Source organism: Mastigoproctus giganteus, chromosome 7, assembly GCF_048544385.1.
Source record: "Mastigoproctus giganteus isolate SK-2022 chromosome 7, ASM4854438v1, whole genome shotgun sequence".
Classification (NCBI taxonomy): Eukaryota; Metazoa; Arthropoda; class Arachnida; order Uropygi; family Thelyphonidae; genus Mastigoproctus; species Mastigoproctus giganteus.
In genome coordinates this window covers 20,389,783-20,415,762 of record NC_143581.1, presented here as the reverse complement: position 1 = coordinate 20,415,762, position 25,980 = coordinate 20,389,783, and the positions used below count along the sequence as shown (strand labels likewise).

At 34.7% G+C, this 25,980-nt stretch overlaps 1 protein-coding gene across 1 annotated transcript in view; it reads right to left on the bottom strand.

The window, feature by feature from the left end:
• Positions 1 to 1,659: 1,659 nt before the first annotated feature.
• The window catches only part of LOC150082627 (dynein regulatory complex subunit 4-like), a 37,831-nt gene continuing 13,510 nt past the window's right edge, over positions 1,660 to 25,980 (bottom strand). Inside the window, exons 4-10 of the mRNA XM_090377870.1 lie at positions 25,172 to 25,432; positions 23,876 to 24,043; positions 23,294 to 23,380; positions 18,810 to 19,019; positions 11,787 to 11,849; positions 8,217 to 8,388; positions 1,660 to 2,662 (exon numbers count right to left, since the gene is read on the bottom strand). Coding sequence (XP_090233996.1) covers positions 8,224 to 8,388; positions 11,787 to 11,849; positions 18,810 to 19,019; positions 23,294 to 23,380; positions 23,876 to 24,043; positions 25,172 to 25,432 — 954 coding nt within the window. The 3' untranslated portion in view covers positions 1,660 to 2,662; positions 8,217 to 8,223. The remainder of the gene's footprint in view (positions 2,663 to 8,216; positions 8,389 to 11,786; positions 11,850 to 18,809; positions 19,020 to 23,293; positions 23,381 to 23,875; positions 24,044 to 25,171; positions 25,433 to 25,980) is intronic.

Sequence of the window (25,980 nt, the reverse complement as noted above, 5' to 3'; positions counted from 1 at the left end):
AACACATTTTTTTTTTTTTTGACAGCCATGAATTAAAGTAAAATTTTGCACTGCATCATCTGTTAAAAATTATATTTACTTCACATTGAACAGTTAAAAGTGGAAAAGATCACCCAAATCTCAAAAACTGTTAGTTAAATGCAATTGTATTTAATAACAATTTTTACCACAAAAATAAGCAATCACTAATTTGTTGCTATACATTTAAAAGTGGCAAAAATAAAATTAGACATATTTTAAGCACATATAATACAGTATTATATAATGCCTGTACTGCATGTGCTTACCATATCATACCATATTTAATACAAATTACAGGCAGTACTCGCTTTAAGAGTTTTTGCTTTACGAGTTTTTTTTTTTTTCAAGTATCAACAAAATCGAAAATATGAACATTAATTGCAAAAAATGAACGTTAAAACATTCATGAATACCGCATTTGAAACCACACAAATAGCTATACAATACAGTGTATCCTGCTTTACGATGTTAATCTGTTACCATCGTATCACGAAAATATCATAATGTGAACCCAATAACATTGTTTTTTGGTAATTATTTCCACGCTCTCGGAAATTCAAATTTTTGCTATATGACCTCCTAAAAGGTCGTTTTTATAGTGTAAATTGTATTAGTTGCCAATTCAAATCATCAAACGCACTAAACTTTCATCGTTATCATATATTCTGTTATAAGAACCAATTTTGAGCGGCTTTGTGATATTTTTCTAAAGCACATTTCTGGAAGTCACGACCATAAAACAATAAAAACAATTTGCACTTTCCGGTTTATTGGGCTTTTCTGTTACTGCAAGCAATTATAAATGGGTAGTAAACTCAATGTTATTGCATCTGTGAAAATACCGATAGCTGGAATTGTGTGGGTTTTTACGTTATTATGGTGAAATGTGTTTGCCCTTTACTGAAATCTTCAAGCATATAAAAAACATAAATAAATTTTCAGAATCTTCTCTTCATTCCTTTTTTTTTAAAGCTTCATAAACTTGTTACTCCGTGCAAATCTTGTTAGTTGCAATTTGTGCGTTCCATTAAAATATGCTTATGCATGCTATTGAAATTAATAAAGAAAAGAGAAGATTACCTTGGAAATAAACACCTCTTTAAGCATTTCTGAAGAAGACGACTCCTTGTGCAACAAACCAACGAGTGCTGAGCCAATAATGAGTGATTGAGTGCACATTCAGTCATAAATAATTTCTCTATTATTATAATTTGCTTTATTTTACAGGCTATGTTTTCATTTCTTTGGATAAATCAATCATTGTTTAAACATAAACTAATTAGCTAACTAATTTCATTGTTGATAACGTAGCCCCTATTTTTAACGTTATGTCTGTGGGAAATAAATTCCCACTTTATGAGCACGCACTAGGAATGAATTAACTCGTAAAGTCAAGAACTACCTGTATATTTAATATATTTATATTATATGCTATAATAAATATAAACAATATAAATTATGTACTATAATAATACTGTTTTATAACTAACTGTAAACAAACTTATTGATTTAATACATTATTGATGATTTATAGACTTAGGATAGTCATGTGCAATTTATGATTGCCAAACATCACTTTAAAAAACAGAACTGCAAATACCGAGGGTTTGCTGAATATATGTGTGTATATTCAATATTATTAAGTAACACTGGTTTAAAGAGGACAGCAGATTCAGGAGCAGGCAGTTAGAAGCAGGGTGCTTCCTTTGCTGAACTGACAGGGGCAACATGTCAATGATGACAGAGAATGTGGATAACTGTTGGACTAATTACCATCTAAAAGACACTGCACAGGGTGGAATACAATAGCAGTGTAGCCGATTTACCTGATATTACATTATACTTCTACACAATACTTATCAACGTTGTATACAGAGCAAAAGCATTGAGCTTTGAAGCAGAGATTTGATTTGATTTGATTTTTAATGGTTCATTGGCAACTTAGGCCATGATGTGTCAGGACCACTTGAAGCAGAAGATAAACTGTACAATAAAGATCTTATAATGTAGGAGTGATGAATCACACTACATGGTTCATGAATCAAATGCATCTACTTAGGTGTAGCATATGCTATAAGGAACACTTTCATGCAGACTGCAACACATCCACATGAAATTTGGTGGTAGTTGCAGTGTTCCATGGGCATTGTTGTTTGGCCTAAGTCCACTGGTTGTTGTGCATGGCATCATAGTATTCTGGTTAGTTGTTGCTACTGTTAGTGGTTTTAATGCTAATCAGAATTTTAGACAATATTGCCCCAGAATATGATGTTTGTATAAGTGTACACTGATGAATTAATCTGCATGTGGGCTGAAAAACACAGAATAACTTATAGGGAAACCATACTCTCCCCAGCCAAAATTGCTAACTGAAGCCCTAAACGGCAGTGATTTTTTAAGAATTTTTCTAATCCCTAACAGGATTTGGACTCAGACCTCTGCAAATGTAATAGGCAAAACCACTATATAGTCATAGAGGATATTCTAAATAATCCTACCTTTCCTGTACTTGCATCAGAAAAATTCTGTTGAGAAAGACTTACCTATCAGCAAGACAATGTTTAATGTCACAGCTGTCAATATTAAAGTGGTCCTAGGGTAATATCACAGGAAACTTGGCCAGATCAGAGCTGATCTTAATCTAGTATTTAAAAACATATGAAAAGGACAGTTTTATTTATAGGCATGCTTATGGCTAAAATATATTTTCTACTATCTACAGCAGTGGTGTCCAACCTTTTCCGTTACAGAGGCCATATTAAAAGTTAGATTTGTTTCACAGGCTGCACTGAGCAATTCGAGAAAATTTAGTGGGTTACATTTTCCATATCTTGTTATATGTAAAAGGAAGTTTCTATTTTCATGTTACCGTTTTTTATTTTCAGGCTATATATAAAAAATACAAATTCCCAACACTTTTATGTGAAACAAATCTATGTCACTGATTTTTTTTTTAGATTTTATTAAAATTATAAAAATATGACTTACTTTTGTTTTGTAAAAAAATACCTTACTTTTTGCTTTTAAATGCTCACTTTAGAAAATTTACAACCTGAAAAGATCACTGCTTTTCAATGTTAAGGTGGATGACACAGTCACCTTACACACTGAACACACTGCTTTATCATCACACTCAATGAAAAAATAGTCTTCAATCCACCTTTGATTAAAAACACGACACTCCAAATTGACTTTCCTTTTTCGGAACATTTTTAAGGATGATTTTTTAATTCAATGCAAATAAATAATAATTCAATACAATGAACAAGTTATATCAAAATAGTAGAATTTTACAATATGAAAAGATTGATACATACATAACTGTATTTATCGTACATATGACTGTACTGGACTACGTGAGCACGTTTGATACAGTCAAGCTCAATGATACCTGCCCATGCAGTGGCATGACTCTCTAAAATGCTGTTTTAGTTCACTTTCCGTGCGGGCCGTATAAAAATTTATTCACTGGCCTTAAGTTGGACACCACTGATCTACAGTAATCCCAATAATAAACTATGACTGGTTACATTATTTGCCTATGCAATCCTGTCACTAGGCCAAAATAGGGGAACATCTATATTATTAAATAATAATTATTACTAATAAATACTATAATTAAAATAACAAAGGGTCTCATAAAAGATGTTTGAATGCTTCATCACTGAACTTGGCAAGGATGTTACTACTAAGTCCTACCAAATTCAAACTTATTCAAGCAACCTTTTGATATGAATGTTAATAATAGATAAGATCATATTTACAATATTAATCAAATTTACAGTACTAATTATATCTGATTATTAACTATAAAAGGATGTTTCAAATATTATCTAAAGAAAACATGAAATTAGAAGCATTAACCTAATTTCTTACCTACAGGTTACAGAACTCACATATATAACCATTTCAATAGAAGTTGAGAACAAAGTTTTTAGTTAAGAGTAAAATATTCCAATTTGGATTACAATAACCTTGACACCAACGCTATCAGATGCTTATTGTTTACTGGCCCTTTAAAGTATAAAATGAAGTTATCCTATTCTGAGGTGGTTGTTCTTACTAGAGGATATGTATTGGGACTAATTACTAGTCTCTGGCAGATGCAATAGGTTGGGAGAGGAAGGTCACCTTACTTTTGCTTCTGGGATTGTAGGAATAGGCTGTACTGATAATGCTGCTGGAGGTTGCATCTTCTTGACTGGAATTGTTGGATATTAAAGGGCGGGCTCTCTCAGTGAGAAGTGATTTTTTCCATTAAGAAGTTATAAACCAGGATTCTTAATTGTGATAAAGTCCTATTCTTGAAGAGATTGTAATACTGTTGATTGAAATGTACTGTTCCTGTTGATGGCAGAGGAAGCCAAGCATTCAATGAAAGAGGCTTTCTTGAATGTTCTCCTGTGATATGAGCTTTCAGTTGAAAGACGGTCATACATTTTTTTAATTTATTATTTAAAATTATAGGTATTTTCTCCTTTTTGACCTGATTACAGGATTCTATGGGTAAATCTTGAAATATAGCCAATAACCAATATATTAATACCATGCAATGATTTCTTCTGATAATGTTTTTATCAGAATGATAATGTTTTTGTAAGTTGTCTTATAATACTTGGAAAGGTGTCAAATTAAAGTTCTAATTTGTACATTTGCTGAAAATTATAAAACTTCTGAAAGCTCAAACCTAGAACTTTACAAAGTTTTAAATTAGTTACGCACATCATCACATGCACCTCACCATGTTCTTGTTCAATGACTAAGTATTGTGACACAATAATATTAATACAATAATTTAACCTGAGGGGGGCATCGATTCAAATTGAGGAAAGACAGTTGTAGAACAGATGCATTGAAGTTTGCGATTCAAATTGAGGAAAGACAGTTGTAGAACAGATGCACTGAAGTTTGCGGTAAGGCAGTGGGTAGTTGATTGCTGGAACAGACTTCCATCTGTTGTGGAAGTTGATAGCTTAAATAAATTTAAGGCTGAACTAGACAAACATTTGGAGTGACCGGATGGGTGAAATGGGAAGGGGTTTTTTTTTTTTTTTTTGGCTGATGCTATATAAGCTTGCTTTCTTGCATCATATGCCTCAACTAATGCTAATACTATACCCACTTTTCCTCTCTTACTAAGTGGCTTCTTTAGGTGTTCACTTTATATTCAGATTAATGTACTAAAAGAACTGGGAGTAATTGTGCAGTCAGACAGACTGCCAAGACAGCTCATGGAATTTTATCTATGGTATACAGGAACTTTGCTAGCAGGAACAAGGAATTGATTATCCCATTGTAAAATGCTATGGTTAAGCAGCACTTTGAGTACTGCATACAGGTCTGAAGGCCTCATTTTAGGAAAGATGTAGATCTGCTGGAACAGGTGCAGAGAGGAACGATGAGATTGGTGAAGGGAATGAAAAGGTAGTCTGACCAAGACAGGCTTCATTTCTGCAAACTGCAGTGTCGTCTTGAGAGGCACCAGCGAGGTATCTGATTGAGGTTTTTAAGGCTTTGAATGGATTAAGAAAGTTCAATGTTGATGGTATTCTTCCTCTTCCTCAGAATACACACATGAAGGGATATAAATTCAAATTGAGAAAGGATAGATGTGAGGTTTGCTTTCAAGTGGTTGACTGTTGGAGCAAACTTCCACGTGGGTGTTGTGGAGGTGGGCAGTTTGAATAAATTCAAGGAAGAACTAGACAAATTATTGAAGGGGATGGACAAGTGATGTGGAGGGGCATTTTTTTTTTTTGATTGATGCTTTATAAATTTGCTTCCTGGTATCGGTATGCCACTAATAATAATAATAATAATTTTTTTTTTTTTGGCTGATGCTGCATCAGCTTGCTTTCTTGTATCATATGCCTCTGCTAATGGTAATGTAAATGTCCTTCTCTAATCATATTTGATCTTAATCTTGAAGCCTTTGGGATATCACGGTGGGACAACTAACTTCTCTGAATGAATTCCATTATAATTAACTTTTCTTGAGGGATGAAATGGCACAAAACTGCATTGTACAAAGACATTTATGGAATTCTTGTTATGACTGTACCCATCAGGATTATTTGGAAATTTTTAATTTTTTTGTATTGCAATCTCTTTCTTTCGGTTCTAAACACATGCTAGATGACAGTACATAAACTGTGTGTATATATATAAAAATGGCAACAATTATGGTTTAGCTGGCATTTGTAATGGAACTTACTATATAACACATAGGTTATAAGAATACTTGGAGTAATATGATACACATTCTCACATATATATACTGAGTGGCCACCTTATCAGGCACATCTACCTAACAGCGAGTAGGTCCCATTAGACTTTAGAAAAGCCAGGCTTTATCAGGGAATGAATTCAATTAAGTGGCAAAAGTATGTCACAAAAAGATAACAATTCATGTTGACTCAACTGAGCACTTTCCCAATTGGATCAAGATCTGGTGACTATAGAGGCCATGGCAACATGCTGAATTCACTCTCATGTTCCTGAAATCAGTTCTGTATAAGTCTGGCCTTGCAACGGTGTGTTATCCTATTGAAAATCCATTCATAGATGGATACACTGCAGTTGTGAAGAAATACACCTTGTTGGAAACAATTTCCAGATAACCTGTGGCAACCAAATGTTGCTCCACTAGTATCATACTGCTACCACCACTACCACCAGCTTGCATTGTTGACACCTGGCAGGATGGATCCATGGACTTGTGCTGTTTTGGTCATATTCCTGCCATCATCACAAAACAGCAGGAACTGGGATTCTTCATACCAGGCAACATTTTTCCATTCCTTGACTGTCCAGTGCTGATGTTCCTGAGCCTGCTGTAACTGTACCTTCTTGTTTTTTGCTGACAGCAGTTGAACCTGGTTCAGTCACTGACTGTGATACCCAATTTGTGACAAGATATGATGAGTTGTGTATTCTGAATAGTTACCACTGTTGTACTGGGTTTTTATTTAACTGACAGTAGCCTTTCTGTTAATCTGCTAAAGTCTTGTCAAACTCTATTGGCCTCTTGTATCAACCAGCTGTTTCTGATCACAGGATCATTGTTGGCTAGATGTTATTTAGTTACTGAACCAATCTCAACATACTTGAGATGCAGTCATACATAAATACCCTAGCAGAGTTGCAGTTTTGGAGGTACTGATACTGGCATGCCGGTAGTCAATTACCGTGTCATGTTCAAAGTCACAATATTTCATCTTGCCCATTCTCATACTGAACTGTACATATACAACATCCCTATATATCTGTCCACCTGCTTTATAATGCATGGTACAAACACATGATGCTGTTATGGAAAGAGCATCACTCTATTTCACAAAAAAGGGTACGTGTACCTAATAAACTGGCCGCTCAATATATATAAATAATGTCTTAAGCTAGACAGAAATTATGATGGAAAAGATGGCAAAACAGCTGAAAAAATAAATGCACCAAATTCTTATAACATATAAAGCATTTTGAAAATTCACTTTTGAAGGAACCAAGTTTCCATAAATGATATTTTTTATTACATCTTGATAAAGTTCATTTTCAATAGAACCTGAAATGAGAAATAGTTTTTATTACAACATTTCTTGATAATACAGCAACAGGACTAGTCTAATAGTTACATAACATCTACCATACCAAAACTAGAATGGGCCAAGCAATACTGAGAAGACCCCTCCTCATTTTGTCAATTTTACAGACCACTATTTTAGTCATGCAACTGGTATTTTTAGAAACACTAATATACTAGCAATCATATTTCAAATTCCTCATGTTTTTTGGAGCGCACCTGTTTTGATTCTCAGTGTATAACTAAGCATTCATTTCTTTTTATCTCATACAAAGAAATATATACAAATCTAATTCGTATTAAAGATTTCATTGTTTGATTTTAAAAAAAATTCATAAAAAATAAAATATTGAAAAATCAACCAACTTTTTTAAATATAAATTATTTAACTATTTACAAGAAAAACACACAAAGAGTGGTTTATTAATTACCTGTTTGTAAGTATTAACTGGCAACAATAGTTCTTAATTTACAAGACCAGTTCAACTTACAGTTGGGTGTAAATTGATAATTTTTAATAACATTTCAAATGTTGCTATATAAACAATTGCAGTGCTGAATTATATCAGAACTTATTCAATTAAAGAAAATAATAATAATAAACTTATTTTCCTACAAAAAATTCACTCTTTATCCACAGGTGTCCATCTTAACTCTGTCATCTTCTCCCTTGAAATTTTAGGAGTTTGCACAGCTTTTTGACCAACTATAGCAGTATCTAGTTCATGAAGAGTTTCAGAAGATGCTCCAAAATATTTCAAACCACCCTCTGTACTTGAACCATCAACCTGGAAATACAATAATATGTGGCATCTTAAATTAAAATACAGAACTTCAATTTTACGATTTCCAAATTTGTATATTTTGTAATTTTACATATTTTTATTTCTTACTATAAAAATAACCTAAAACAATGCTAAAATTTTTTCTTTGATATTAAGGTTTCAGTATGCATAAAAATCCTGTAAGAAACAATGTTAATTTTTCTCAAAATTATGGCTGATTACTTTCTGTGTCCTCAATTTTTGCATTCAGTTGTCACGTTTTATCATAACCAACAACAAAACACTTCAATTTAGAAACCATTTAGCAGTATGCAGAGTTTACTAAAATGACATTTTACTGAATAACTACTGTAGTACTAAACTTTTTCTGCAGTACTATACAGCAAAAGTCATCATGCCAGTAGTAGAATATATATTATTATCTGTGGTCTGATATTTTACCAGTAATAGAATATCTGTAGTACTGATATGTAACACTGACAGCTAACAAGTTATTGACTGCCAATGGAACTTTTAATGTGCCCATATTATTCAAAAGGAGTAGAGAGATGAGAGGTTGAGGTTTGCATCCTTTATATCTGCTACAACAATTAGTTCTATAGGCTGTTGGGCTGAAAACTCTTTTCATCAAAGTTTCTTGCAAGGAAGCCAAATAGTGATTAGGTTTGGGAGAGGGGACATACAGTCAATTTCAGAGCTCAGGATTTCCTACAGGAAAATGAGATTTGAGTATTTTCTCTGTGAAAAGAGGGTCATGAAATTGAATAATTTGCAGAGAATCAAGATAAGATGCTGTTATGAAAGATAATTCAACTCCTGTAGCATATATATATTATTATTGCTTTCTAAGGCTTTTCTATTTCCTCAATCAGGCTGCATCAGGTATGGATTCCAAATTACAGATGTGTAGTTGAGGACTATAGAACAAAGGCTTTGTACAGGGTGATGGTAGAAAAATCAATTTTTGACAATACTGGGATGTCTTTTTAATGAAGCCTACAGGTTTAAATGTTGCTTTATTTGTGTTGAGGATGTGATATAAAATAAAATTAAATAAATTTTCTGTTTATACTCCAGGACGACCAAACGGTCAGAGGAGTTTACAAGATAGACAGAATACAAGAAACAGCACCGTATTCAGCAGTCATGGGCTTGAACCCCGGTCACTCAAGGCACGTGTACTTATGCACCTGCACGCCTGACCACTAGGCTACAGCGGCCTTCAAGGAAGCTGATGGGTAAAAAGTTACTTCTGGATTGCAGATGGACAACATGGCTCAGAGTTGTTGACTAATAGATTGTATATGGAGAGGAAGAACAGTTTTGTGTTTGTCTCTGAAGCAGACAACATGATATTTTTCCACATTTAGCTAATTTTCATCTGTCATACCATTCTGCTAGATTGTCAAGTGAACTCTGAATGTCAAAAGTATCTTAATCATTCATGTTGGAAATGGAGATATTAAGATCATCCAAATAATTCAGGCAGTGAACCTTGGGGATGGTGAAGATTTTCACTACATCATTCATGTAGAGGCAATGTAAGAGGGGGAACCTAATAATGATGTTTGGAGGGGAAGAATGCCTGTAATCATGTTCAATGGTCTGTAGGAGTGAACTTTTACAACAACTATATTTTGCCTTCCAACAAGGTAGCTCTTGACCCAGTTGAAGAGGGGATCTCAAATACCATAGTAGAGAGTTTGGTTAACAGTAGGCTTTGGCTGACAGAGCCAAATGTCTTGTGTAATGACTTCTGTAGACCAAGATCTGTTTAGCCATTTAAACTTATTCCATATCATAGTGATATTTGTTAGAGTTGACCATTTTTTTAGTGCAACAATGTTGTTCTTGGCCGAGAGAGAGGTTTGAAGTGGGCAAGAAGCCTTTAAGTAGACAACTTTTTTGAACACCTTAGAGGAGGTTAAGGTAGTAATTGGCTGCAATTATAAATTTTGAGTCTGTCACTTTTCTTTTATCTGGGAAGAAGCCCATTTGAATGGAGATATTGAAAATAATATGTAGAGGCTCAGTAAGCTCATCTTTCAGCTTTGAGAATACAAAAAGATGGAATTAGACCAGAAGCATTGGTTTTAAGATTAAGGCATGCACTGTAGATGATCCCACTGGAGATGCCAAAGCTCTTCAGACTGAAACTGGCCAATGATAATCCTCCTTCCAAAGAAGTGCATAAGATAGTGATACAAGTGGGAGAGTTTAAATATGTGGCAAAAGGCTGAACTTGATCCTCTTGGATAATGGCTAGGCTTCAGATTAAAATCCTGCATGATACTAGACTGGTCACAATTGAGGCAGCTATATGAATTCTTTATGGTAGTTTGTCCTTGTCTGTGAGCTGCTGTGAAGGCAAAGTAGTCAGTGAGACTTTTGGATCTGATGTACCTTTTGTGGTTTTTCATGATGTGGACACATTTGGTCGAAATGAGAGTGCTCAACCCCAGATTTGATAGTGTTCAGTAACATTTCCATGGTGTCATCTGGATTCTGTGGTTGACTTTGTGCTCATTTCCTCTACAGAATCTGTACTGGAGAGGAAATGTGTTCGAAGGCTGATCAGTTGGTAGCATGAAGGAGCTTGCTGTGAATGCACACATACTGGAACTCTTTTACAATGTCATCCTACCTAAAAGTTCTGAGAACCATTCCACAGACAATGTATTTCCTCCCCCACCCAAAATTATTCTGTTTAAAATGATTTCCATCTAAGTTAATTTTGATTATTTTTTAACCAATATTTTACGATGATTTTACTGGTCCACATACCTGCCACCCAGTCTGTTAACATTTCTCACCACCACAACGTGTGATGTGAGCAACTAACGGACTGTCTGCTTATGAAGTGACTAATTCGCTAGATATACAGAAAACTTCTATTATAATGCTCCCACTCTTTTCTTCTGGTCCCATGTTCACTCCCATGAAGTGGCGAGGGAATTCTGCTTATAGTGCTTTTTGATGCCAGTCCCTTTGAAAGTGCTATAACAGGGGTTTACTGTATTTCACTTGTCACAAACAATAGCTGGTTGTAAGTCCTATTTTAAGCTTAAGGAACAAGTAACTGGAAATTTAGGACAATTTGAAATTCAACCCAATTTCCACACTAGGTGACACTGATATCAAAATCCTAGCTATATATATTTCCTCAAATTTCTTCATTAGCACAATCAACAAGCAGTTTCATCGAAAAAAAAAGGATGACAGACCAATATGGACATCTCCTTTACAATATTTGTTATGCATTAATTAACTGTTAAGTTAAAAATATGTGATGTGAGGAAAGCAAAATGCTTCTTTCTTTTGTTTCCTTTTTTTTTTTTTTTTTTTAATAAACTACGGCCTCCAATGTTCAAGTAGAATAGAGAAAGAATAATGAAACCTACCTTTGTTAATTGAAGATCACCATTTATCTCCTTCATAACTGCATTTTTGGCATCAATTATATCCTAGGTAAATTATAAAAATAGTGTATTATATAAAGAATGCAAAGAGGTATTTCATATGCTTGTAATTTTAAATTATGAAGAGAATCATCTTTAGATGGTTCAACATGACAAGAAATTATACAACAAAATGGCTAACTGAAATTCCATTTCACACTTTATGTATATAAATGGAAAGCATATAATTTACAATATATTTACTATACAAAATTGAATATTCTCCCAGACAAGTGAATGACATGATAAATTTACATAAATTGTTAAAAACTGTTATACGAGGGGTTTCCGAAAAGAAAGGTAACACATTTTTTCTCTCGATGATGTTTAATAATACAAAGTTGAAATTACACACCAAGAAATAAGCGAACATGCACTACTTCTCCACGAAGTCTCCAGTTTTATAGATGCAATTGTCCCAACGATGGATCAGTTTATCAATACTAGTACTGAAGAAGTTCTTGCTCACACGCAGTAACCAACATTGCACCGCCTGATGAACTTCCTCATCTGTGGTGAAATGCTTTCCTGAAAGGTGTTTTTTTCAGAGGGCCGAACAAATGGAAGTCTGAAGGCGCTAAGTCTGGGCTATGGGGGGGATGTGACAGAGTTTCCCAATGATTATGTCACAACCACTCATGAATTGTGTGGACAGTGTGTGGAGTTGTGTTGTCGTGCAACAAAATCCCGCCGCTTGTCAGGAGTCCTGGTTGTTTGCGTCGAATGTTGGCTTTCAGTTTTTCCAACATTGCACAGTAAAGCTATGCACTGATTGTTCCTCCCTTCGGCAAGGAATCCACCAACAGAAAGCCTTGGCGATCCCAGAACACTGTGGCCATGATTTTTTGAACACTGGGAACAGTTTGGAATTTTTTGCGCGCAGGCGATTGTGGATGTTTCCAGGTCATGGAGTCTTGTTTGCTCTCTGGGGTTAAGTGATGACCCCACATTTTGTCTGCTATGACTATGCGAGCGAGGAAATCCTCTCCTTCATTGCTGTATTGCAACAGGTTCTCCAGACACATCTCCATGTGTTTTGCTTTTTCCTCCTCTGACAATTGTCGGGGCAGCCAGCAGCAGCACACCTTTCGAAAGCCAAGGACATCATGAACAATTTTGTGAACAGTCGACTTACTCAACGTTCACTAGTGTGTGCAATTTCATGCAGTTTCACTCGCCTGTTTTCAAGAACGATACCCTTAATGCGCGAAATGTTGTCTTCTGTCTTGCTCAATGAAGGCTTGCCTGCCCAATGTTGATCTTCAATGTCAACATGGCCCGCTTTAAATTCATTGCACCAAAAACACACCCGCTACTTTGTCATCACCTTTTTGCCATACACAGCAACCAGTTCATGGTGAATGTCACTTGGTGAAGACTCTTTTGCTTGCAAAAAGCAAACACCTTCACAAACACCTGTTTTGAACCATACTCGCAGTAGCCACCATTTTGCAACTGGAATCTGCTGTAAGGCGACAGTACCACAATGCTGCACTGGCAGTCTTTTTGAATGTTATTAATGGGTCTATCTATCCACCGCATTTCATCTCATTCCCTTTCACCATTATTAAGAAAAAATATGTTTACCTTACTTTTTGGAAACCCCTCATAAGTTTATAAAATAACTTTAAAAAGTTTCATGCCTTGGAAAGTTACAAAGGCAATAATAATAGAACATGCCTCCTTTTGCTACACTAAGCTCACAAATAGATTGAATTACAAAAAAATGACCCACTTGTGTACTGGTAGAGAATATGGTCAACAATTTCAAGAAAAGTTGGCAATGTCCATGAACCACATTAGGAGTCTGTGTCACAAAGCTCTCTGTAGATGGCAACTGTTGGCCATGTAGGATTCGTCAGTAAGAGATCTGACACATCCGCTGAGAAGGCATCAAGAACTGTTTGGTCTCTGGTTCCCACAGTAGCACTGATCATCAATGAAGCACCTGAAATCAAAGTGTAGACAGTGCACTACACCTAGACTGTAAGGAATCCTATCTGTCACTTGCCACTTGTGGCAGGAGGATTATAAGATCAGATTTGCCCTTAGGGGGTGTGGAATGAAACTACGCATATACAGATTTCCTAGAAATTGAGTGTACATATGTTTCTTGTCTGCACTTTAACAATAATCAGAGAACAAAGATTTTCTTCTGAATATTACATAGTTTAGATTCTCTTTATTAGTACAGTGAGTTCACCATTTGTAATTTGTTTGAAAAGGTCCAAGTTCAAATCCTGTTGGAGGCTAGAAGAATTCTTAAGGGCTTATTCAACCGAGGCTGTAGTTAGGTGATCTCAGCAAAGGGAGTACGATTCAGTGAATTAGCTCATAAACACATTGTATAGCCATAATACATAGGATAAAGATCATATGAAATGGCACACTATGATCAAAAGTATACATGAAAATTTCCCAAACAATCAATCAACCAAAGTTGCATACTTTATCAGGTTTTTCAATATACTCTTCAACACTTATATCAATTTTTTGATATTAAATGTTGAAGAGCATGTTACATCAAATAAAACTCACTGCACTATATTTGAAAAATGCTATATATTTATATTCTGATTAGGCTTTTATAGGGCATTACTTAAATTATTAACTATAAATATACAGTAAACTTCATTAAAATAAAAGAGGTATAAACTAGCCTGTAATCAAGTCACAAACAAGGTTAGGCGAAGGCAGGGCAGATTACGAGAAATCTTTGGCAAAGGATGCAAAGAAAAACAGCAAAGAGTTCTTTACTTATGTAAACTCTAGAAGGAAAGGGATGAATCAGATTGGACCACTTAACATAGATGGGTTGACTATTGATGATCATGCTCAGGTAGCTGATAAACTGAATGAGTATTTTGCATCTACATTCACACACGAGGAGTCATTCAATGAGGGGAGTGCCAGAAGTTTATCAAATGCTAACAGGGAGCTAAGTAATTTTGTAATAACTGAGAGCAATGTGGAGGAGAAATTGTTGAAGTTAAACATAAGGAAGGCACCTGGGGTGGACGGGATCTATCAGTTATATTAAAGGAGGCAGCAAAGGAAGTAAGCAAACCCTTAGCCATAATTATGAGAGCTTCCTTGGACTCAGGGGAGGTGTGCAAATGTATCACCAATTCACAAAGAAGGTTCACAAAAGGTGACATAAGTAACTACAGACCTGTTAGTTTAACTTGTGTTCCAAGGAAAATAATTGAATCACTGGTTAAAGAAGCATTGCAGGATCATCTAGACAAGACTGCAGTAATAGTTAAGACACATGTGTTTGTTAAAGGGAGGTCTTGTCTGACCAATTTGATTGGATACTATGATGTGGTCACAAAAGAACTGAATGCCAAAAATAATTTTGATATCATATACTTGGATTTCAGGAAAGCTTTTGATACTGTTGCACATGGAAGACTATTGTACAAATTGGAGAGGTATGGCATTAAAGGGAAATTGCTACAATGGATAAAGGGATGGTTGAGTGGGAGATGACAGAGAATGGTAATCAATGGACGCTGCTCTTCGTGGACAAATGTTATTAGTGGAGTTCCCCAGGGTTCGGTGTTGGGCCCACTGTTGTTTTGTATATTTATCAATGATATTGATGAAGGTATATCAGGTTTAATGTCCAAGTTTTCAGATGATACAAAGGTTGGCAGGGTTGTTAACGACAGTATGCTACTCCAACTGGATCTAGATAAGTTGGGAAAATGGGCTGAGAAGTGGCAACTGTAGTTTAACATTGACAAATGCAAAGTACTGCATATGGGTAGCGATAACTGAAGAGAAATGTACTGCATATGGGTAGCGATAACTGAAGAGAAATGTACTGCATATGAGTAGCGATAACTGAAGAGAAATGTACCAACTCTGTGGTACTACACTCAGGGAAGTGGAAAGTGAAAAAGATCTGGGGGTAATTGTGCAGTCAAATATGAAGTTCACTGAGCAGTGCAGATGGGCTGCCAGGACAGGTCATGGAGTCTTGTCAATGATATATAGGAATTTTGCTAGCAGGGACAGGGAGGTGATTATCCCATTATACAAGGCAATGGTCAGGTCACACGTAGAGTACTGTGTACAGGTCTGAAGGACTAATTTTAGGAAGGATGTAGAGTTGCTAGAACGAGTACAAAGAAGGGCAACAAGATTGGTGAGGGGAACAAAGGGGTTCTCTTACCAAGAAAGGCTTAAGTTCTACAAATTGCAGCACCTGGAGAGTAGGCACCTGCGAGGTGATCTGATTCAGGTGTATAAGGCCTTGAATGGGTTGAGCAAGCTGAATACTGATGGGATTCTTCCTCTTACTCAGAACCTGAGAGGGCACAGTTTCAAATTGAGGAAAGATAGTTGTAGAATAGATGTGCAGAAATTTGCTTTCAGCCAGCGGGTAGTTGATTGGTGGAACAGGCTTCCATCTTTTGTTGTGGAAGGTAACAGCCTAAATAAATTTAAGGCTGAGCTGGATAGGCATTTGGAACGAATGGACGGTTGAAATGGGAGGGGTTTTTTTTTGGCTGATGCTGCATAAGCTTGTTTTCTTGCATCGTATGCCTCTACTAATGCTAATGCTAAAATCTGGCACCCTCGGGGATTGAGAGGCACCATAATTAAGAGAAGTAAACCTAGTGGTTAAGCAGTTTTGGAGAAGAACATTTCACTGAATATTAAGCACCAACAACTGAACTTATTTACATCTGTAAACATTTGTGACTAAAAGATAGTGCTCATGATTAAAAATATAAAATTACTTATATAAAATATAAAAATTACTTATATAAAAATATAAAATTACAACATGAAAAAGTGAAGTTGCCAAGTAATGTCAATTTTTAAGTGGATACCTAGAACAATATCAGGGAGAATATCAATGAATGTGATAAAAGAGGAAAAAAAACTTTTGCATTAGAGGATAAAAAAGAAATTAGAAGATAAAAAAGAAATAATAATTCTTTTTAAGGAATATTTATAATGAGGTATATGCAAACTTTATCAATTTATATGACATTTTGATTTTAATAATGTAATATGTTCAATCAATTTCTTGCATGTAATAAGTTTCTTTAATAAGGTTGCTGAGTCTCATTTTTTCCACCATTATAACTTGTCTTGGTTATGTGGAATTAAATCTATTATTTTTGCAGAGATAATCAAGCATACATTTTTTCACCTGTATCCACACTTGGAATTTGCTATGTCTCTCTCTCTCTCTCTCTCTCTCTCTCTCTCCCTCTTCACTCTCAGCTGTCTAAAGTGAGGTCAAACTGGTCACCACTCATGGAAGCAATGTATGACTCATCACATTTCTGTAATTTAAAAGGGTTTGTGCTAAGTTACAAAGTTTATTGAATAAGCAGTAATACTGAAAGAAAGAGATGTTATCCTTTTTTGCATGGATTCTTAAATGTGATTGTAGCTATGAGTACTGGACTGTTTTCTTAATATTTTTAGAAGTAAAATGTTTTTTCTTTTTTGAACTGTGTTGTATTTCTAGACAAATTGCCAGATTTTACAGTTTCCTGTAATATAATTAAATATGGCACTTTTCTGCATTGCAAAATTATAGTCTATTGGAATACTAAAGTAGGATTTTTTTTTTTTTTTTGCAAATCTCCTAACCCAAAGACAGAATTCCATAGATGAATTCAGAAATGTTGACTATACCAGTTTATTTATGGGTAGTGTACTATACCAGTTGACTATACCAATTTATTATGGGTACTGTTCAGGATTAGGAAAGTTGTAAAAAAATTTACTTCACTATTCCAAATTCAATCAATTTCAACTTAAAATATAATTTTGTCGTGCAAAAAGGTGATGTATTTAATTACATTATATACAGAGCTCTATTAATAATCAGCTAAAGGTTCAGAGGAACTTATTATTAGAAATATCAACCAAGGTACAAATTTAGAATTGAGGTAGAAATAATTTAGAAGAGAATTCAGAAGATAATGCAATGCAAGTTATTCTTCTAAGCCCACAAACAACATGAAAAGTTATGGTGTTGTGAATAACTTTTGACCTAAGATGTCATATTGTACTCATATGATATTCCAAGAAAACGATAATATTACGTTAATTTAACAAATAAATGTAAATTTTACTTTTTTTGTGTGTGAGAATGACATGACCAACTTTTATAAAAACAGCTATTTCGTCTGACAGAAGTTATTTCCTATAGCAAGAGTGAAAAACTTGAAAAATACATATAAACATCTGTGGGATAACTTCATCATGACTGGTCACAATGTGAAGTTGTCCCACACCCTTTTCAGGAATACATTCCCATACCATATGACCAAAACTTCACTGTTCTTAAGTTTCTCAAGGATAATCAGATGAAACAGTTCACCTAACATCACGAGAGTTCACCTGACAATCATGAGATCCATAGAGGTTTTTTTAAAAATAATTAGCCCATTAATTTTTAGACAAACTATTGTTCTTTTCTACATTTCACTTGAACTTCAATACTTTTTTTTTTTATTTAAGAACAGGCTTTCAATCCCATTCTATACAATCACTGCAAACCAGTCTAGCACTTACACTTTCCTCCCGTTCACTGATCCTGATAGGGAGCAGAAGTCCTTTTCCTACTATTGCAACTTATTTGACAAATCTGTTTCTTGAAACCTGATTACTAAAAAGGAAATTGTAGAATAATAGCACTGTATTTTTGAAGCAATTAACCACTGGGGACAACTCTTGTTATAAAAAGCAAATGTCAAACTTTTTTTACTTGCATTAATTATTAATTTGAAGTTGCTAGCAGAAAACAAACTGAATGCGTTCACTAATCTGAAATTAAATTAAAAAAAACCTGGATGATGCAACCAAAACTAATATTGCAATCTTTATTGTTAATAACATCTCAGATAATTTTTCTTATATTTTATGAAAAGATAAAAGTTATACGCTAGTAACTGCCTGTCAGTAAATAAAATAATACAATTGTAAGCTTACTTCTAATCGCTTGGTCATTGTTGATAAAATTGAAGGTTCCACTTTAGATGATGATAAAGCTTGATGCAGTTCTCCTTCTTTTTTCTCTAGCATCTCTTTCAAAGAAGCAGTTCTCTTTTCAAGAAGTAGATTTTTAAGACTTATTTTCTGCTGTATTTCTTGAATAGCCAATATAAATTTTCTGTACAACAAATTTCGCTCTTCTTCTATCTAAAAATTAGAAATCTTAAATACTATTCTGCAAGTAAATAAACTTTTTTTTTTAAAGTTAAAGATATAAAAAAATTAATTGAACCCCAGGTAACCTGGATGTATTAATATCAATGGGAAGCAGACTTTTTCTGCTTCCCCATAATATTAATATATCTGGAAAAAAATAGGAAAAAAATTACTCATACCTTCCCCATTCTACCAGCCTCCACCTAGGCAAATCTTATCCAGCAAGCCCTAATTGCTGATAAGGGGAAACCTACCAAAAAGAAAAGAATCTCTGATAAAAGTGTTCCTTGGTGAGTTCCTTAAAGTCTTGACTGCAAGATAGTAGGTACACAAATCCAGAAAAAAATTTTAAAATCAGAGAAGAACCTGGCCTCCTGAAGAGGCAGAATATCTTAAGCAAATTTACAAAAACGCAAAGAAAGAATATATCAAAGCTAATAGTCATCAAAAAACCCACTCCTGGCAAAACATGGTCTCAGCTACTGGAAATTCTAACCCATGGGGTGATACACAAATTTTTGCATAAAAAGAGTTACTCTCCAGAAATACACAATCCTTTACAGTGACAGTCTCAGAAACTACTAGCTGGCCTGACATGCTTCACTTTCATCAAGAATTGAGAAGACTTAAGAAGGATCCAGTCTAGATGCAGGACTGGATTTACTGGAAAACATCTTTATTATTAGATTCTTTTCCCTTAAGCCAGAGTGTCTTCTTATGCTATTTAACAAATGTCTTAAAAAAGGTGCACTCACCATTTGCTGGTAAACTACCCTATTTAAACAATATTTAAACCTAACAAAGTTCCATATGAAGCTAAAGCTTATATCCTGATTGTTCTTCCTAGTTTCAAAAAAACTATACGAAAGTCTTATCATGAAAAGAATCAACACTACTGACAACCAACAACCTAGACAATATGATTTTTACCCAGGATGTTCATGCAAAGATACACTGGTTGATATCATTAAGTTTATTCAGATTTCTACCCAATATAGGGTAGAATTTTGAATAAAATGAATTCTATCCATACCCTTCTGGTGGATTTTGAGGAAGTATTTGACTCCCTATGGTGGGGCAGTGTCCTTGATAGGCTTTGTAATCTGGTTGCTCCTACCTCTTCCACACAGTGAAAAGCTACTTTTCTGAGTGGACAGTTACTGTCAAAACTATTAATAAATCTGTTCTTGACCCTCTTCTATCTAAAATCTATAAACCTTTCAAGTTACATATGCCAATGACCTAAGCATTCTCTTTCAGAACAGCTCTAGAACTAAACTAGAAAGCACAACAAATCAGGTCACATCAGATCCCTATCCTTGAACAACCCAGCACAAACTCTCTCTTCTACCAAAACTAAGATGATTATTTCAAGGCAAGCTCAACCCAAATCAGCCCTAACAATTAAAGTTACCGAAGCTTCTATCTCTATAGCCTCGGAAGCAAAATATCAGGGTTCATTTTGAATAATAGGCTCACTTTCATGCCACATGTGAAACATACAGCCATCAAAATGAGGCACACTGACAAGCTTATCAAGCATGACTTGGTGCTTAAATAGAAGAGCTACAACTTCTTCAGAAGGCTGTATTCCTTTCCACTATCATATATGCCGTTGGAGCCTGGTTTCATTGCACCACTACTATCAGCTGCCAGAACAAACTTCTTTCAATTCAAAGACTGATGCTCCTTACCTCTATAGGCAGAACCATTTCCACTCCAGCCTTACAACTCACCTCTGACACCTTACCCCAAGATTTCCAGATTATTTTTAGAGGTCTCAGCTTTAATATACAAAAATATATACCAACAAATTTTTCTTGGAATTACAATCAGTATCAATGCAGGTCCAAAACAGAGAAAAACAAGTACTGGCATGAGCTGATGATTGTGGTAAAACTAGTGTACCTTATCCTATAAAGGTGCTGTAACCAAACTATTCCTTCCTAATGTCAATCATACCTTGAAAAAAGTTACTAGCAAGTGGTTCTTCCCCAATATGCATCTCTCCTATCTCCTAACTGAACATGGCTTCCTTAATGAAAGCTACACAGCCTAGTGATTTTTGCTACTGTAGTGACCAGGAAGACAGAGCCCATGTGCTTTATTTCTGTCATGTCTGAGGCGCCTCCATAGCCAGGTGGGCAGGAGCAGCAGTGCATAGCACACATTTCTTGATTAGACCGGGGTTCAAACCTGTGACCACCAAATATGGAGGATGTGGAAAGGTCAGTAAATGACCACCGCATATCCCCAGAGCAATATGGCCTTAGTTGCTAATGCTTCTAAAAACCAAATAACAACAACTTCCATTGATGATGGCTTCAGAAACCTTTGAGCCTAGACACAAAGATAAATGTGTTAAAACTAAGGAAATGTACCCGCTACTTCACAATTTTGCCTATTATGCAGGAGCCTTTATCCTAGTGACTCTGCTTTTCTAGCTCATCATCAGGTGTCCTCTAATGCCTAACATATGTTTTTTTTTCTCCTTCTCTCTCTCTCTCAAGGCAGGATGTTCTTCCTCTTGCTAGTTATGTTTCTCTCTCTTTTTTTTTTTTTTTTTTGTTTGTCTTCTCAGAACAGACAGTATGTGCTTGCTATGGGCTGCCTCCATGTGGGTAGGGATGGTGTACCAGGAAGCAGCTTCCTTGTGGTTGCTGTTTTCTGGTAGCAAAGTGGCCAGATTCAAAAAGCCAACAGAATCCACCTTATATGTACCTGGCCTTTATAGTAGTAGTAGTAGTAGTGGCATGTGATGCAAGAAAGCAAGTGTATGAGCTTATGCAGCATCAGCCAAAAAAAAAAAAAAAAAAAAAATTACACCATTCCCTCCAAATGTCTGTCCAGTTCCTCCTTAAATTTATTCAACCTATCAACTTCCACAATGACAGATGGAAGTTTGTTCCAGCAATTAACCACCTGCTGGCCAAAGGCAAATTTCGGCACATCTATTCTACATCTGTCTTTTCTTAATTTGAATTTATGCCCCCTTAGGTTCGTAATCTGAACAAGTGGAAGGATCCCATCAGAATTCAGCATGCTCAACCCATTCAAGGCCTTATACACCTCAATCAGATCACCGTGCAGGTGCCTAGTCTCCAGCCACTGCAATTTGCAGAACTTAAGCCTCTCTTGGTAAGAGGATCCCTTCATTCCCCTCACCAATCTTGTTGCCCTTCTCTGTACATGCTCAAGTAAATCTACATCCTACATAGTGTTCTGTTGACATCACAGGATAACTCAGTAGAGTTAAACCTCTGTTCAGGAGCCACCCCACAAAAGAAAGTGAGTAATAATAATAAAAAAACTTCTCCATCGTCAAAAAGTCATGATCCAATTCCACTTTGGACTTTACCAAACTCTCCATCTTGACCACTGTGGCAAATAGTTTATTCCAATGATCAACAGCACACTGCTAAAAGTATGCTTTATGAGATCTAGCCTTCTGTTACTCCCCAAAATTTTATATTCGTGATCCCTAATTCTTGTTTCTCCCACCAATGAAAATATGCCTCTGTCATTCAGTGTACTAATTCTCTTCAGAGCCTTATATACCTCAATCAAGTCACCCCTGAGATGGCTAGCTGCTCATCATATGGACATCAATTATCATCTCTCACCAATCTGGTTGCCCTTCTTTCAACCCTTTCTAGAAGTTTGAAGGCCTCACAAAATGTGGCCTCCAGCCCTGAACACAATATTCTGAATCTGAATGCAGTCTTGCCATTATCTTATTCATATATAAAGTCTCTACTTGTAAAGATTCTACATATTACAGACAGGACTGTGTGTTTTCCTAACCTAGTTTATGCTGCATGGAAAATTTTGTACCTGACTGCATCGTAATCCCTAAATCTTTTTCATTCTGAATGTCTTCAATAAATTTAAATTTCCTAATAGTTAGGTATTAGGTAATTTAAACAGCTCATAGTCAAATTTCTTTTTATATTAACAAGCAATATAAAAATGAAAATAGCATGAAAAATATAAAGTATATATTAAATGTAAAGCACCTAATATCTTGTATATGATACAAGGTATTCAATACCTAATATCTTCCAAATATGGAGGATGCGGAAAGGTCAGGGAATGACCACCGCATATCCCCAGAGCAATATGGCCTTAGTTGCTAATGCTCCAAAAAAAAACAAATAACTTAATATCTTGTATATGATACAAGATATTAGGTATTGAACACCAAGTTAATTTTTTTTGTGTGTCAAAAGGAAGCGAAATTATTGTATTAATGTAAAAATATTTACCTTCTTGAATTGTTGTATTAATACTTCATTTTCCCATTTAAGATTCTTTATTTCCTCATTTGTGGTTTTAAGCTTATTCTTTAAACTCTGTAAAAAGTAGATTTTTTAAATTATTATTGTTCTAAAATGCGAAGCACATTCTAATTATTACAAACTTAAATCCACATTATAATATCACACAGATAGGTTTTAACAAAATGTGGAATCACATTTTATTAAAGTTCACTGAATGGTTAATCTAAGTCAGCCATTCAGTGAGATATTTTCAAAAAGATCTAGAATACCTCTTTGAAAATATCTCATTAACTTATTTATGAAGGAATTACAGGTTGATTATCTGGGATTTTGACATTACAAACTGAAATACTGTATGTGGAAAACACTGAAGATGGAAAAAAGATCTATTATTGTTTATAGAATTTATTTTTTTTGACACTGGCATTTTGTTTTCAGATAAAGTACATCAAAATAATTCTCCAGTTAAAACCCAATAAAACTGTATAAAAAAAAATAAGCAAGAGAAATAATTTAAGAATTATAAATCAGACTAATAGCAAAAGGTATTTATGATGATATACTTACAGTAAGTGCAGCCTTATCCTTTTCATAATTTCCCATTTTACGTTGTAAATGGCTAAGTTCTTCCTTTGATCGCTGCAGTGGCTCAGCAAGCTGACTATTTTCTTCCCGCAGTTCTTGGTTCTCTTTTTCCATTCTTTCTTCTCTTTTTCTCATTGATTCCATCTGTTCCTATGAATGACAAAAACATAAACGTGCTTTTTAATCTTAAAAACAATTAAAGAATGAAAGTATTTAGTATTCAGTGCAAATGAATTAAAAATTTCCAGTTTTAGTTCACAACATTTATAGTGAACATATATTTCTCTTCTCTAATATTTCTAATAAATATCAGAGGAGAGAAATAAATGCATATGTGTTATTCTTTTCACCTAATTCCGTTGCTTGCAGGATAACTCTTTCCATTTTTTCCACTAATGCATTCGTATATTAGGAATATACGAATGCATATATTAGGAATACCACAGGGGAAACTAATTAAATTGCTACATGACTCAGTGTGGTATATCTATGACTGTGCATATAGTCTGACTGCAGACATCTATGGCAGTCATTTAAAGTGTATATGCTATGATAAAATGGGAAAGCAGAGCACATAGCTATTTCTTAACATAGCATGACTGTCAGGTGTCCAAAGAACTATTTTATTTTAGATATTAACTATTTAATACCTAAAATGAAGACAAAGTTAATTTTATTGCAAGTTAATTTCACAAAAATAAACATGAACAGCTAGGATGGCATGTTTTCACACCTTAAAACAAGTGGTTGCTGTAGGCTAAATTGAGTCACTGATGCCTGGAGACATTAGAGGATAACTGGTATTACAAGGTGCACAGATGGAACACACTAGTTGAAATAACATTTCAGCACAGCCATGAACTAAGGTAACAGCTAGAGCATCAAACATTATGTAGTATTAGTTACAGTAGCAAAAGATTCCCATAAACCACTACTGCATAAATACAATAGGCTTTGGTCTACAATGAGCCAAAGGTAATGAAGACAGGGCAGCTGAAAACAGTGGTCTGATCTAGCCAATCCTGATTCTATCTACATCATGCCACAGCATAGTACAGAGAAAACAAGATAATATGATTTGTCAGCATCTCTAATATTTATGGAAAAATGCTTGGATAGTGCCTACTTAAACATCATTGCAGATAAGGTACAGACCATCACGGTGACAGATTTAGTTATTCTTAATATCTAAAAGAAAGACTAAACTAATTTTATTGCAAGTTAATTTCACCAAAGTAAAGTTTCAGTTACTGAGGTAAATTTCAGACTTATACTTACTTTTAGTGTAGTTATCAAAGCAAGATTGTTTTGAATAATATCATTATAGTAATTCTTCATATCTGTAAAAGCTTTATCATGACTTTTCATGAGACTTTCGATGTGCTGATTCTTTCTTTCTTCAAATTCTCTAACTTCTTTTCTTCTCATAATATCAAATTCTTTTTGAACTTCTTGTAATCGCTTTTCATACTTGTTTTCCATTTCTTTAAATTTACTGTCATACTCATGTCTTACGTGGCTGGTTTCTTGACTATATTTCTGTAAAGATGGGGAACAAAAAGAAACAGTTTAATGGCTAAGAAAATTAGAAAGTTTAACAGAGCAACCGATCAATTTAATCAGTTTTCCATATTTACAGAAAATCTAAAATTCATTTTTTTCTTTATTATTTGCTACAATATAATCAGAACAAATTATTCAAAATTTAGATGCCAATATAGTGCCATCAAAAAAATCTAAAAGCTTGTATTAAATCAGGCAAGAAAAATTCATGAAAAAATGATGGCCATAATTAACATGACCTCTACAATAGAAAAATAAACTGTCAAAATGCAAAGTTGCTTTCTCTAAAAAGTTTCTGTTAATTTCTTTTGTGGTCAGCTGCCATTAAAATGAACTTATGGTTGTTCTGAAGAAACAATTAAAATGTCATGATGACTACTGGCAAGGTTCTTCTCCATTATGGCCACACAGGTGAAATAAATTGATTTTATTGCTGTTAATGCAAATTTCTGAATATCCCCCCCAAAAAGGAAGACAATTTCTCAGTAGACTCAGAAAATAAGAAAATTAAAGCTACAGGAGAA